Source organism: Sturnus vulgaris, chromosome 3, assembly GCF_052056855.1.
Source record: "Sturnus vulgaris isolate bStuVul1 chromosome 3, bStuVul1.hap1, whole genome shotgun sequence".
NCBI classification, from domain to species: domain Eukaryota; kingdom Metazoa; phylum Chordata; class Aves; order Passeriformes; family Sturnidae; genus Sturnus; species Sturnus vulgaris.
In genome coordinates, this window is record NC_142245.1 from 19,743,692 (window position 1) to 19,758,164 (window position 14,473).

At 57.0% G+C, this 14,473-nt stretch overlaps 1 protein-coding gene across 2 annotated transcripts; it reads right to left on the reverse strand.

Moving 5' to 3' along the window:
• Positions 1-9,896: 9,896 nt before the first annotated feature.
• HLX (H2.0 like homeobox) lies at positions 9,897-13,992 on the reverse strand. 2 transcript variants are annotated; one of them, XM_014892244.2, is made up of 4 exons: positions 12,990-13,913; positions 12,235-12,414; positions 11,577-11,761; positions 9,897-10,756 (listed from the first exon to the last, which is right to left on the reverse strand). In XM_014892244.2, the coding sequence occupies exons 1-4, from the start codon at positions 13,555-13,557 to the stop codon at positions 10,412-10,414; spliced, it is 1,278 nt and encodes a 425-aa protein (XP_014747730.2). In that variant the 5' UTR covers positions 13,558-13,913; the 3' UTR covers positions 9,897-10,411. The 2 variants fall into 2 exon arrangements, with proteins under 2 accessions (XP_014747730.2, XP_088017278.1); XM_088161152.1 differs by lacking the exon at positions 12,235-12,414 and having other exon boundaries at positions 12,990-13,992.
• Between the last annotated feature and the right edge of the window lie 481 nt (positions 13,993-14,473).

Consider the following 14,473-nt stretch of genomic DNA (forward strand, 5'->3'; position numbering starts at 1 on the left):
GCAAAGTGAAATTCAAGATGCTGAAAAGCTGCTTTTCTCCAGAGGTCCTACTCTTCCCTCCGTCCGGAAGACAGGAAAGAGCAGACTGTTCATGACAGAGGAGAGAAAACTTCTGGGGGTCTTTAGGGGGAACTCAATCAAAGAAATTATTTTCCCACAGACCAGAGCTGAACAAGCCTTAATGGCTTTTTCCTGATTGAAGAATAAACCGACTATTAATTTATGACTCGAAGTGTATATAACAACCTTCCAAATGTTTTCCAGTTCTGTGCATACTGATGCCCATGTCTTTTCTGTTTGGGTTTGGTTCTAGCCAGCTAATTTAGCTAATAGGCTAAATATTCCTCATGAAGCTGCATCTAAAAAGAAAAAAAAATTAAAAAATATTAAAATGGCTAATTAAAAGCAAGGGCAGGCATTATACTAAATGTGTGTGCATAGGGAAGCTCATGTATTAAAGTGTAAGCACATGGTGGGCTGGAGGGAGGGTGTTTGCCCGGGGAAGGCAAGGGCCCCTGTGCAGGTCACCGGTGAGGGGACAATCCTGTCCAGGGTAAGCAGTGACAGTGCAGAGGCGCTGCTGGGTGACACACACGACATCGCTGCCGGGACATCCTGCTCACTGGACTTCTGCGGAACTGATAAACGGCTCTGGATCGCTTTGTTTGTTTAAACGAAACCCGACGTTTTAACAGCAATAAAGGGCGGGATAAATAATTCACTGGGCCGGAGAGTGTGATCCCTGAGATTACGGGCTGCGTCTCAGAAATTGAACCCCACGGCACCTTGGTTTGTATACACCCCCTTTTGGGTAGACAGGATAAATTGTAAAATGAGATGGCAATATTAGCATCTTCCCTTGGCTTCCCCTCGCCGAAGGAAAACTGCAGAGGGAACGCTGCTTAAGCATTTCCTTTATGCTCGTAAGTAAATCGTGAAACATCAGGGAATGAGACAGGTTTATGGCTTTCCAGTAAAATGCGATACAACTCGCAGACGCTGAGTGATTTCACAGTTACCTTTCCAAGTGCGGCAAACAGAACAACAAGAGAAAAACCTCGACACCGTTTGCCTCTTGCTGAAGTTCGGCAATGAGGTTGCAGAAGAAAACAACGTTTGTGACTTCCGAGCCGACTGCCTGGGTACAGAAATACCAGCGGTAATGAAGCCGCGGGACATTTTAAGCAATTTATTAGAGGATTTGGCTCAAAAGACTGAGCGCCGCCATCAAAATTTAAAAAAAAAAAATTATGCGACCACTGCTGTTTCAAAGTCGGGGCCGCGGGTGGGGTTTATATTTTCGTGATGCCTTTGGCAGCGCCCGCCCGTCCCGTGCTCTGCTGCAGTGTGTTGTGGAAGAATTAAACTCTTTTCCCCTAAGCGATCCGTGCCCTCGGCTGGGGCCGGGAACTGCAAACCTCGGAGGAGAGTGAAGCCACCACGGGTAGGGCTCTACCTTGTCCCTGGGCAGAGCCCGGCTGCCTGATGCCGGACCTCCCCCTCCCCGCCCGCCCCAATATCATCCCTCTTCCAGGCGGAGACTTCAACGCCCCTCACACCTCTGAGGCTATAAAGCAGACGATCGGAATACAATAAAATACATACATTCGCCTCTTTTCTCGCACCTCCCCTACCCGAGCCTGCGGGAAGAGGGGGAAGGTGGAGTAACCTTCCACGATCATCCTCTTTAAAATGCGAGTGGACTCCCCAACATCCTCCCCTCGGGCTACGCCCTGCCGATAACTCTCCCAAGTCCCGCTCCAAACGCCGCCGTGAGGTGCTTTTCACTCTTTCCCGGCTCAGCACCTCCGGTGCTGCGCCCCAGCGCTCCCTGTTTTCAGCTTTGGGAAGCTTTGGGTGCTTTCCTGCACCGACGCCTTCAGCAGGGAGAGAAGGGACTGAGGGGGAGTCTGGAGGGTCAGCGGGCACCCTCCCTGCGGGCTGGCAGCCCGGCGGCATCCCCGAGCCCAGCTCCTCTCGGGGAGCATCGCGCTTCTCATCTGCCTCCTCCCGCTCCAACCTTTGCGGCTAAACAAGTTCACAGTTTACACACAGTTAAACGTCGATATTGCGCTTAATGGTTGCGGGGAAAAGGGTCTTCGCAGGGATCCTCATAAAAACCCTTTATTTAGTTTCGAGCATTTTCTTGTAATCAATAAAAGTTGTCTGTTATCTCCCGGCGCATTTAGTGAGGAAGTTTATTGCCTGCCGGCTGGATTAAGGGCGAGACAGGAGTGCACCATACATGGAAGGGACTCCCGAGTCCCTAGATCCGAGCCTCGGATTCATAAAATATAACCATCCATTACGTTGCCGATATCTGGAGCCAGCAAATATATACAGACCATAAATTGTCGCCGGCGGGGTGCGGGCCGGCCGCGGGCGCGGGCTCGGCCCGCCCGCATTCCTGCCCGCGCCGGGGGGGCGCCGGGGGGGTCCCCGGCCCATCCATCACCGCCCTTATGACTCTGCGATGCAGCAAATGGCTTGTGTAAAGAGGCAGCGTTTGACAAGGTGGCATGGTTATCCTGTCCAAATGATGCATAATATTAGTATTAGGGCTTAGATCATCGCATGCTTTTAAAATCATCACCGCTAACTAGGGCTTGGGGAGGGGGGGGGGGAGTCCTGGGGGCTGCAGGGGGCAAAAGTTTCCATGTAGATAATGATTATAGATGGTGGGATTTATGGGGAGGGGTGCACGCACAAATAAACACGTCTACTGCAGCCGGAGAAAGGAGCCCGATCCGGCCGGGGGCCGCCCGCTCCGCCCCGGGTGGGTAGCGGGGGCGAGGGAGGGGGGGGGTCGGAACAATCCACAGCTCCGGGGAGGGCATCAGGACCTTTCCCACCTCCACCCCACTCCGGGCAATATTCCCAAAGGCTTGAGGATAAAGTAGAGGACTCCTCCTCCTCGCCCACCGGCGGCTAACCCGCCACGGCTGCGGTCACAGACACTCGTGGGTGCGGGCTCTCCAGAGATGGGGAAGGGGCCACTTGGGCCAGACGATCCACATTAAGATTTGTCCTTGGAAATACAATGCTGTGAAGAGAACGGTACTGGATTCATTAAGTTCTAGAGAAGTGAAGAACTACAGTAAAAAGGGACGCCGTACAGAGACAGAACCAAGCTCCACATCCTCCCTGTGCTGAAGGGATGCAGCCATAAGAACGGGCTGTTGTACCAGCTGCAATCTAATCCCTTTTCTCCTCATCCACAGCCCATGGTTATAGACTAAGCTCACGTTGCTTCATCAAGTCATCTTATAGACATTGTCCTGGGCATCTCCGTAAAGATCCAGACAGGACTCGTTACGGCCAGGAATTAAACATACCTGTAATCTAGGCACTTTTGCCGAAAAGGTCTTTTAAAGATATTGATACCCTCGCACAGTCTAGTCATTTATACAGACAGATATTTGCAATGGACTGCTTTTACATATAAACATGTGTGTATGCATGGGCATGTCCATACTCCAATAGATATGTACGGACATCTGTATGAATGCGCAGAAAAAGAGAATTCCAGCATACTTTTACTGTCAAAAGAACGATGATAATAGAAAAGCTCAAATGGATTGCTTGTAAAATACAGGCTGTAATTCCCTCGAGTTATTTTTCATCTGCAACTACATGTTTTGTTTATGTGGTGTCAAAGGACAATGACAAGGCTTAGGGCCAGGTCTTGGGCTCCTCCATGGAAGCGTGGAGCGCTCTAGCGACGCTGGCCAGCTTGGGAGCTCATGCACTTTAGAATTGTGCTGGAATGTTTTCGGGGAGACGGACCGGCTCCATGCCGCATCCCATCCTGCTTCCTCTTGCTTTCCATGGCTACGTTCAGGCACGGGCTAGGGGATCCGGTGGGGCTGGGGGATCTGTCCCGGCCCCGCACAAAGGGTCAGAGCCCTTTGTAGCCCGGCTTAAATGGGGCAAGGCCGGGCGGGCTCCGGGTTAGGGGGCGAGGGGAGGACCGAAGTGCCTCTTCGTTTCGTATCGGTTCTGACCCTTCGCCTCGGGGCCGGCAGCAGGGCACAGCCCGCGGAGAAGCTCAGCAAAGCCCGGTGACGACGGTGGCGTGAGAAGGATAAAATCCCAGCTCGGTGTGATTTATCAGCCGTGTCTGACCCCTGAATACTTGACTTACATGGCTGGTGACATATTACCCTGGAAATTAGGCTGGCGTGATTTGTGTGTGTGTCTATGAGAGCGTGTCTCTTCCCCACCGACCCCTCTTTGGGGCGACTGGGCAAGAAACCCTCCAACCTCTCTGCTCTCTCCAGCATCCCCATCCTTTCATCACTCCTATGCTGCCATGCAGGTGACGGACGAAGCAGACAGGGGTGGTCCCGAGCAGCCTCCTCTTTTCGTGGCCAAGGAAAGGAACTGGTCATCGTGAGCAGGCGATGGCACCACGGCCGGGAGAGATGGCCTGGGACCAGGCATAACTGGAGGGGTGTGATGGCTAGAAACCTTTGATTTGGGGTTTGCCCGAAGAATGGAGGTGGAGGAGGGTGGCCCGGGTTTTTTAAGGCAAGCAGAAATTTGATTATAGCGTACGGCAGAGCTCTGTGATTTGCGGTGAGCGGATTTCATTAGCTACGGCCGTTTGAGTCTCGGAAAAGCTGCTCAGAGCCGCGGGGCCGGGAATGAAGCTGACCCCGAGGGCGGGTGGCGAAAGGGGCTCGGCCGTGGCGCCGGTTCTTTGGGCCAGGGTGAGCCGCGGCGGCTCCGGGCTGCTGCGGGAGCGGGGTGGGCACGGCCGGGCACGGCTCCTGCCGCTCCCCTTTTCCCCGGCATCGGCCCCGCGCCGCTTTTCCCGGCGGACAGGGACAGCCTCGGTGCCTGTGCATCGCAGGGGGAGTGTGTGTCACAGGGCTCCTTCCGCCCCACCTGCACCCGTGTCACCTGTCGCAGCCGTCACCGAGGCGAGAAGAGAGGTTTGGCTCTGCTCGCTGCGGGGTTCACCTGCGCCGATTCCACTTGTGCTGGCGATGAAGATGATGGGTGGTAATGGTGGAGGCAGCAGCGGGCAGGAGGTGCCCGGAGCGGCCGCGCAGCCCAGCCCAGCCCAGCCCAGCCCGGCCCGTCGGGGGGGTGCCTGGCGGGCCGCCGGCGCTGCGGCGGGATCGGCTCTGATTGCCATCAACGAATGTCACCGGCAGAAGGAGAAACAAAAGCTGCCTCCAAAGATCGCGGAGCAGAATTTGGCAAGGCTCCTAAAGACACCAATTAGCAAAGGCTAAACCCATTAATGAAGTGGCGGCTCTCTGGTTTCAGCCAGGTGGTGCAGATCAGAGCGCTTGTATCTGCAGCAGAGCCCCGCTTCCCTCCAGCCGGGACCTCACAGCAAACCTCCACATTAATAACACGCTTAATGGATCTCATTAGGGCTAGGGCCGCGAGTCCCGGTCTGGGAGCGGCGGGGATGAGGGGAGCAGGAGGGCACGGACGCGATTCCCTCGAGGGGCGATGGACGGCGGGACGGCCGCTCCCGCTGCCCGGCTGAGCTCGGGGGTCTGCACGAACTGCATTCACAAGCGGTTCTTTCCGAGATAAGCGAGACCTTGGCATCCTCTCACTGTGCTCGCCACTCCACAAGCCACACACCTTCCCTTGTAACCAGAGTCACCTCTGCCCGCCGAGCCACCAGCATCCGCGGCCGGGCGGGCTGCGGAGGGCGGTGGTGATCCCGCAGCGCGCACCCGGGCTGGGGCTAGGAAAGAGGAGGGGAAGGGGCTTCTGCAAATTGATTTAAAAAGAAAAGCGTCCGGACCACACCTCTGTAAGAAGGGACTGGGGAAAAGGGAGGAAATATTTCCGCTTCAGCTGGGGAAAAACATAAAGAGGGGAAAAAAAGAAAAACCGAAGTAGTATAAACCTGGCCGAGGTGAGCTAGCATATTTAGCTAATGGAGGTGGACTATGAAAAGAGACCTCATATTTCTCTCCGAGGAGTCTCTCCAGGTCCGCAGCCGAGAATACACACAGCAAACGTTGTGCTTGAATTATAGTTGAGGCTTTGCTTTATTTGAATTCACTGGTGTTTATTTAAGAAAGTGAATAAAGGTTTTGTGTAAACAGCCATTATTTCTGATGAGCGCTCAACAGCAATAAGAAGGGGGTGGTTTTTTTAGTCGAGATTGTGGCAAAAGTTGACATTTTGGAGATTGCAGTTTGTCTTGCCGACGCCAGGCAGTCCCGAGGCATGAACTGCAGGGAAAGCTCTGTGTGCCTGCGAGTGTGAAACGGCGATGCCGAGCTAACTGGGGTCTGAAAACAATTATTTTTTAAGACATCAGCTTAAGCCCGACATTAAAATAAAATAAAAATATTTTCCTAAGGAGCGAGGTCGGTCTTGCTCTGCTAACGAGGGAGGCGAACTCGGGTTTCGCTGCCGCCGGCTCCGCGCCCACGGGGCTCTGGGGGGAGCAGCCCCGAGGCGAGGGGACCGCACGGACACCCTGTCCTCGCCGGCCAGGACGCAGGCGGACCCTGATGGCAGCTCCTCGCCCTGCCCTTTTGCACCGTGTATCGCTTGATTGAAATATTGCTTCTGTTTTGTTGTATTATTGTTTTGGGGTGTTGGTTTTTTTCCTTCTAATGTGGCTGTTATTTCTGAGGTTGAGACGGGTCTCTGGAGATGGGAGGTCTCTAGTAAGAAATCGGGCGAAAAGAAAAGTATCTCGTTGGACTTCCTAACACAGAGCCAGGGAAAGGTGGGGTTATTGTTAAGCTGCTCCCCGGGAAGAAGGCCGGCCGGACCTGGCTCTGATCAGCCCGGCTGCGCATCTCTGCGAGTGCGGATGCCCCCAGACAGGGCTGGGATATCGGAGCGGCAAGGCGAACCCTCCCGCTTCTGTATTAATCCGATTTCCCATACACACCAGGCAGGAGGAGGAAGGAAAAACCTCTGTCCTCCGTGCGGCAGCGTATATCCCTCCCGCTTCTTGGTCTCTGGTACGACTTTTTATCTGAAATCAGCACGAAAAATCTCTGCCGGGCGTCCGGGTGGGGAAGCGAAGCAACGAAGAGAGTTTGTGCTGAGAGTGTGCCCTGGCCGGGTCCGTGGAGACCGGAGCAGCGCCGGGGAAGCTCCTGCCGGCCCCGCCGCGACACCCCGCTGTCACCCAGCCGCGCTGCGGCGGGCGGGGACAGCCCGAGGGGGCTGCGGTGCCCGGCACAGATTTGGGAAGAGGCACAGAGGGTTTAGGGGAGGTGAGGAGACCGCCCGGAAAGCCGCTGTCCCCGATTGCAACACCGTCGAGGGTTTTTGGGTCGACAGTAAAACAGTGAGCTCGGGCGTCTCTGGCTCAGAGACAACCAGCATCAAAAGCGTTTCGTGTTACCAGGCCATAACAAGCCAGCAAAATAGAGGCTTCCTCAAGCTTTCTTTGACCTGTTCTGGGAGCGGGGGTGCTGCATTGCATTGCGGACATGTCGCCTTCGCCAGCCGACGGCGCAGGAGCTGCCTGAGGTCACGACACTGTCCTGATTTTTTTCCCGCAGAAATCGTTCAGTAACTTCAGCCTCCCGGGACGGGGAAAAACTCCATTCCCTATAGAGACAGGCACAAATCCCTCCATGGGCGCATCCTTCCCCAAACTCGTTTTCATGGATTTGCTCTACCTGCAGTGCACAGCAGGAGCACACTGGAGAGAGATAGAAATTAATTTTCCCTGTAGCCAGGGGAGAGGAAGAAACCCATCCTCCCGCTCTGTCCCTTGGCCCGAACAGCACCCGAGGTGTACGGAGTACAAAAAGCGGGCGCAGGACGAAGGAATTTTATACCATCTCTTCCATTCCGACCGGAGCGTCTTTACCCAAAGCTCTAGTCCCAACAGCATTATTTCCCCCTTTTTTGCTGTGTTATCTTAAAATGATGTCATAAAGGCATTGCCTCAGTCTCTCCCCGACCCCAAGTCCAGGCGGGCATTGCTCCCGTTATTTGGGGATGTTGAGGTGGAGAGAGCCTGGCCCCGCGCAGCCAGCCCTGCCCTGGAGGAGACGCACATTCCTTTAACCTAAGGGAAGAGAAGCTTTCCCGACGCGCTTTTCCTTTCTCATCTGAAAAGAGCCACTCCAAAACCCTCTCTCCTGCATAGTCTTTAGGAAGCAAACTCAAGACGCAAACAAATTCCTGCGGCTCCGTGAGCCGCACCACGGTGGTTTATCAGAGGAGAAACAGTCGTGTTTCGCTGGGCGCCTGTCCCGCGGCTTCCCTTGCATTTAGGGGAGTTCCAACATTATGGCAAATCCCGCGATGATGGGCGCAGCTGCTTTGTGGGGCTGAAAGCGAACTGCGGGGCCCACACCGTGCCCTGATAAGCCGTGACACCCCCTCGTTTTCTCCCTGACAAGGTTTAACGGCAGAACCTTAATTTACAAGGCCCTTCCAGATAATTTCTTCCCCGGTCTCACTTCTCTGTCCCAAGAGTGGTCGGTCAGGGACGGCGGCCCGAGAGCGCTGCCCCGCGCGGGCGCTGCGGGAATCTTGGTATGCATCGGAACTTTGTGCGCGCCCCCCTTGGAGATCACCCTGCCTGCCGTGGCCCTGACAGAGCCTCTGCCCTCTCGGTGACAGATTTTTCACCAATTCACCCGTTCCCTTTTTCGTCCGGCAAGACATCTCTTGGCCTGCTGTATTCCCCAGCTCCTTCTTCCCAGGGCTTCTGGTGGGGGAATTCTGTGGGTGTTCTTTCCCTTTCCTCGGGGCTTTGTCCTCCCTAACAAGAGTGGCCTCGAGGAGAGTGTCGTCCCCGGAACTCCCCCGGCCGCGAAGGATTTCTCGCTTGAGCCTTCGGAGAAGCAACAGGCGGAGGAGGCCAGACGTGCACCCGCCTCCACATCACTGGAGGACACCGGCATTTTCCCGGTCTTTCGCTTTATTCTTCTATCTCCCCTTTCTTTCTAGCAATGTCCCAGGCTCAATGCCCATCGGACGAGCTTGTGGAGCAGAGGAAGGGCTTCTCCTGTCCTTGCCCTGCCTCCGTGAGCAGGATCCCGGCCCCTGAGGATTTCTGTGCCGAGGCAAAAAAACTCGCTCCCCCGAGGGAAGCACGGGGGCTGCTCACCGCCGCGCCGTTCGCTCTAATCCGTGCTGCTCGGCCAGGGAGGAGGGGGAAGCAGGCTGCCTCCGAAGCTGCCTCGTGGCCCAGGAAGAACGGAGCACGGAGTAGCGCGGCGCTTTTTATTTTTCCGAGGGTGAAGCTGACTATGAACCCGAGCGGAGGCATCGGATCCCTGCCTGGAGCCGCGGGGAGTCCCAGTGGAGCACGCACCGGGGAGGGCACCCAGCCCCGGCAGCACCCACCGGGATAGGGGGAGAATTTGCCGTGTCCCCCCTCCACCACCGCTGTGCTCACCCTGCCCCCACCCCGCCATCGGCCTCTCCACTACGCACAGCGCCTGTATGACGTCACGGCCCGGCTGTGACGTCACGGGGGCTTGCGGAGAGGTGCGCGGCGAACCGGAGCGACAGCAAAGCACAGCAAAGCGAAACAAAACAAATCCCACACGCCGTGTCCCCCTTGCGCCCCAAAACTGCCCCGCCGGCTCTTGGCAGCGTTGCCGGGAGTCGCGGGCGGTCAGACGGCTCAGCCCCGCCCGGCATCCAAAGTCACCTCACACGGCACAGGCACATGTGGGACCACGAGCGTCACTGGGACACATTCTCATCGGGAGCACAACTTTGCGTCATCAAATCCAGTCCTTGTCACTGCCTCCATTGGGGAAAAAATAAAAATGAAAAAATAAAAGAAAAAGAAAGAAAAATAAAAGAAGAGAAGGCTGCCTGGGGAGGCTCCGAGGCGAGGAGAGGCAGCTGCTGCCTTCGAGAAGGGTGAAGGAAGCTGGGGCAGCCACGCCAGCCCTTGCCCCTGGTCAACAGACTGACGTGGCTACAAACCATAGCAAACATTTTATTTACAGGAGTTATATATATATATATATTTATATATTTTGTCAGTGCAGTATTTCTTGGCCGGATTATTAGAAGCAACAAGTTGCAACCAATGAGGACGTTGGCAAAATACTTCACATTGTAAATTGGTTGGGGGGGGAAGGTAGGGATTTCGGAGAGCATTCTCGCAGTCCCTTGCTCGGATTTTCCTTGGAGAGAACGAGGAGCGGGAAACGGAGAATTAAAAAATAAAATTAAAAAGGAAAAATAAAAAAAGAGATCCCCCAGTCTCCTGCGAGCAGCTCTGAGGGAAAGGCGGCCGCCTCCCGCTCTGCCGCCGCGGGCCGGGGCTCCCCGCTCCGCCTGAGTCCTCGGCCCCTCGCCCCGGGCCGGGCCGGGCGCTGGCCACAGGCGGGAGCGGGCCGGGGCCAGGGCCGGTGCTTGGCCGGCCTTGCCGCGCTCCCGGGGCGGGGGAAGGGAGATAAATTAGCGCACAGGTCCCGGGCCGCCCCGACTATAGGCCGCCCCGCGGCTCGGGGCTGGCGGCGGCGGGCGGCGGCGGCGAGGGCAGCCCGGTGCTGCCGGAGGACTTGTCCAGCCCGGCAGCGGGCAGGCTCCGCTCGGCGCCCTCAGTCCGTTCCGTGTCGCTGGGGGCCATGTCGAGGGACTCGGCGTCGCTGCTGTCGCTGTCGCCGTCGGAGCCGCTGGGGCTGTGCTGGGGCTCCCCGGGGGCGGCGGGCGGTGCGCCGGCTCGCTGGGCCGCCGGCTCCGGCTCCGGCGGCGGCTCCTTGTCCTTCTGGGCCTGAGCTTCCTTGGAGTGCCGCCACTTCATCCGCCGGTTCTGGAACCACACCTTCACCTGCGGCCGCACCGCCCTTAGACAGGCGGCACGGCCCCAGCGCGCCCCGCACCGCGCCCCGCACCGCGCCCGGCCCTGCCCCTTCCACCGGCACCGACAACGCGGGCAGAGAAGGAGGCACCGTCCTGCCCTCCCTCTGCCCACATCCTTGCGCCACTGAAGGGCTTTCTTTTGTTTTTTTCCTCCTTCTAGTATGTGTATTTAAATACCACACACACTCCACCCCGCGTTTGTTTATTTGTTTGTTTGGATGAGCTTTTTCCTCTCTCCTTCTACTTCCTCTTCCAGGAAACCAAATCTTGCTCAAGAAACCACAGCGTTATACAATTCTGTGCGCTGCGGGCCCTCAATTGTGGAATCATTACAGAGTGGCGTTTAATGATTCCGTTTGAAGAAGTGTTTTCACTTCCTCAGAACGAAGGATTTCACAACGCAAGGAAAGATTTAGAACAAAAAAAATTAAAAACAAAAAGGAAAAAAGGGGGACATTAAGAATACTGTTTTCGCTTCTACTTCCTTTGCCCTAAACTGCCTCCTACAGCAAATTGCGCTCCAGTAAAGCGCACACTGATGGTCTGCCCTGGCACCGCTCATCTCTCCGCCCGGCCTGCTCCTCGGTGGCCAAAATACAGGCGAAAACTCCGCACCGGGCCGCGGTATGCCGCGGAACCTGGGCGCAAGAGATGCTCGGGGGGAGGTGAAGCTCCTCAGACAGCCCCACTTATGATAAAGGAAGGGAAAACACTTTGAAACCTCACTGCCCTCTGGTATCCATCTAAACTGGATGTAAGGTTTGAAATAAAACCGAAGCCGTTCTTACTTGAGCATCTGTCAGCCCCAGCATCGCCGCCAGTTGCTTCCTGTCCGGTTTGGTGACATACTTCTGGATTTCGAACCGTTTTTCTAAACCTTTCCTCTGCAGGTTGGAAAAAACAGCCCTGGACCAGGAGCGTTTCCTCTTGTACGTCTGGGGCAGCGTGTCCTTGGTTAGAACTGCGTACGGACCTGGGGAGGGGAAGAGAAAAGCGGGGGAAGAGAAGGGGAGACGGCGTTATTAATATCGCAGCCTGAAAGGGAGCCTTAAATCGATTCGAATAAGAGTTGGAGTGCGATGTGCAGGGAGGGCCCGGGCCAGCGTGGCCCTGCCTTCCCGATGGGTACGTGTCCTGTCAGCTTGTGCTGTCTCGGGTGCGGGTGGAGCTGTCTGGAACCCGAATTTCTTCCTCTCCCCCCTCCCCGCTGCTTCTCTCTCGGCCCAGGTTATTCCTCCTGTACTCGATGGGAAGGTCCTCTAGATCAGGCCCTAGCTGGCTCTTCCTTCCCCCCCCCACGTAGCCCGGCTTTCACCCAAAATCTGAACCTCGATACACACACCCTGGCCTTGCAAAATTGCCTGGCGAGTCCCTCCGGGAGGAAGGGGGCTGCTCCAGGACGGAGGGCCCTGCGCCACGGGAGGGTCGAGGAGGGACGAGATGTACCTGGAAAAGTGTCTTGAAACTGGTGCTGCACTGAGCTCCTTGGGTTTGTGTTTAAGGGACCCAGGATAGCAGAGGCCTCGTTAATGGGGTCTAGAGACGCGAAGAACTGGCCGGTGGAAGGCTGCAAGTTGGGGAGATGAACCCCAGTTTGGCGGCTCGTAGTTAATAAGGAGGTCAGATCTGCGAGCACAGGAACAAGGAGAGCTCTGTTACACCGCGGTCGAGACCGACAACCCGGCATGATTCGGAGCGGGTGCCCGGTCGGAGGGGCTCGGGGGGCTTCCAAGCAGCCGTCTCCCGCCCCCGGGGGCTCTCGACGCGGCCGTGCCCCGGCAGTCACACATCCTCCGACATATTTACTCCCTTGGTCAGGATGTTTACAGGCCGCGAGGGGAGATGGGTTGCAGCGAAAGCCTTTAAAACGGGCTGTGCCCAGGGAGGCAGAAATCCCCGGCCGCTCCGGGAAGTGCGGAGCGCTCCGCTCGCTATTTTCACGCTATCGCTATTTTCCCAGGGACGCAAGCCCTGCGCCCCGGCTCTGCCGTGCGGAGGCCGGGGCGGGGAGGGGGGGGGCGGTGGCTCACTGAAAGCTGTTAGAGACTCCGATTTATAACCCTTTTTTTTTTTTTTTTTAATAATTCTTTTCTCGACTAGATTGAGAAGTTTTCAAATCGCGGGTGTAGTCGCTTATCACAGTAAAAGTAACAGAGCACCGAGAGCGTTAGCAGGGAAAGCGGACAAGCCAATTTCTCTACCTCTCAGCGTGTTGCCTTCCTTGACTTTGGGGTCAAACTCCGCAGATAAAATGCGATCGATGCCGAATTTCAGGTCCTTGCTGGCGGGCGCCGGCGCCGAGCCGTGCGTGTGGCCGCCGGGCAGCCGGGCGGGGGCCGGGGCGCCTCCGCCGCCCGCCGCCGCCGCCGCCGCGGGGGACCGGTGCTGCGGGGCACGGTGGTGGTGCGGGTGGTAGGCGGCGGAGAGCGGCGAGAGGCGCGGCGGGAAGGCGGCGGCGGGGGCGTCGGGGGCCACGACGGGCGTGGGCCGGAGCGGAGAGGCCGTGGCGTGGAAGGGACCGCCGTGGTGCACGGCTCCCAGCGCGGCCGGCATCCCGGTGCCGGGCCCTCCGGGCAGGCTGTCGGCGGCTCCTGCCGCCGCCTCGCCGCCGGCGTGGAGGATGTCGGCGATGCAGAAGGACGGCTTCTTCGCCGCCGCGGCGTCCAGCGGAAAGCAGCCGCCGGCCGCCGGCCCCGATGCAGAGCAGTACGCCGCTGACCACAAGCTGAAGTTGGAGGCGTAGAAAGGAGCCAGCCCGGCCGTGTACATCCTGCTCGAGGAGGGGACGCGCCGCTCCGCAGCTCAGCTCCCGGGTGCGCGCCGCGGAGCTTCCTGCGGCCCCAGGCGCATGGGGAGGGATGGCGGGGCGAGAGGCGGCTGGTGGAGCACTTCCCGGAGGGGCAAGGAGGGAGAGCCAACCACCAAAAAATGACGAAAAAAAAGAGAAAAAAAATAGCCCCGAAAATTAAAAAGTCCTCAGAACGCACGGCCAGACGAAGAAAGCGAGCGGACGAGGAGCGGAGCGGCGCAAACAAAACAAACCCAAACCAAACCCCCTTTCCTCGCACTGGGGGAAGAAAAAAATATCCACCCTCCCCAAAACTTTCTCTGGCAACGAGCAGCCCTCGCTCCCTCCCCACGCCCAATCCGCGATCCGCGGGGCCGGGCAGCACCGCCCGCCGACACGCCCACGCAGGGCCGGAGCCGGAGACGGCCACCGCGCCCACGAAGCCAACTGCGCGGACCCGGACCCGCGATTTGGAGCGGCTTGCCCCACAAAGTACACCCCAACACACACCTATCCGCCACTTCAATTGCGCCCTCGACTTTGAACAACCACTTTCCCCATCCCCGCCCCCCAAAACAAAAAAATAAAGCGCAAGGTCGCCGCCCTTGCTGCCGCCGCGATTTCCAAACGTTTGAAAGAAATGCGCAGGGAAATTCTTGGTCATTGGAAGCAGGTTTGTCCTCTTGGAAACGATCCTTAAGGAAATATATTTCCTTCCCGGATAAATGAGCCTGGGATAGTCTGGAAGAGAAAGAGTCCATGCCGATGCACGCAGATACTCATATGTATTTATGAGAGCTCCCAGTTATTCTGGGCCCAGGACATGTTGGATCCCGCATTAGCAGCGATTAATTACCTAGTATTATTTTGACGACAGTGCAATTTTACGATAGATTT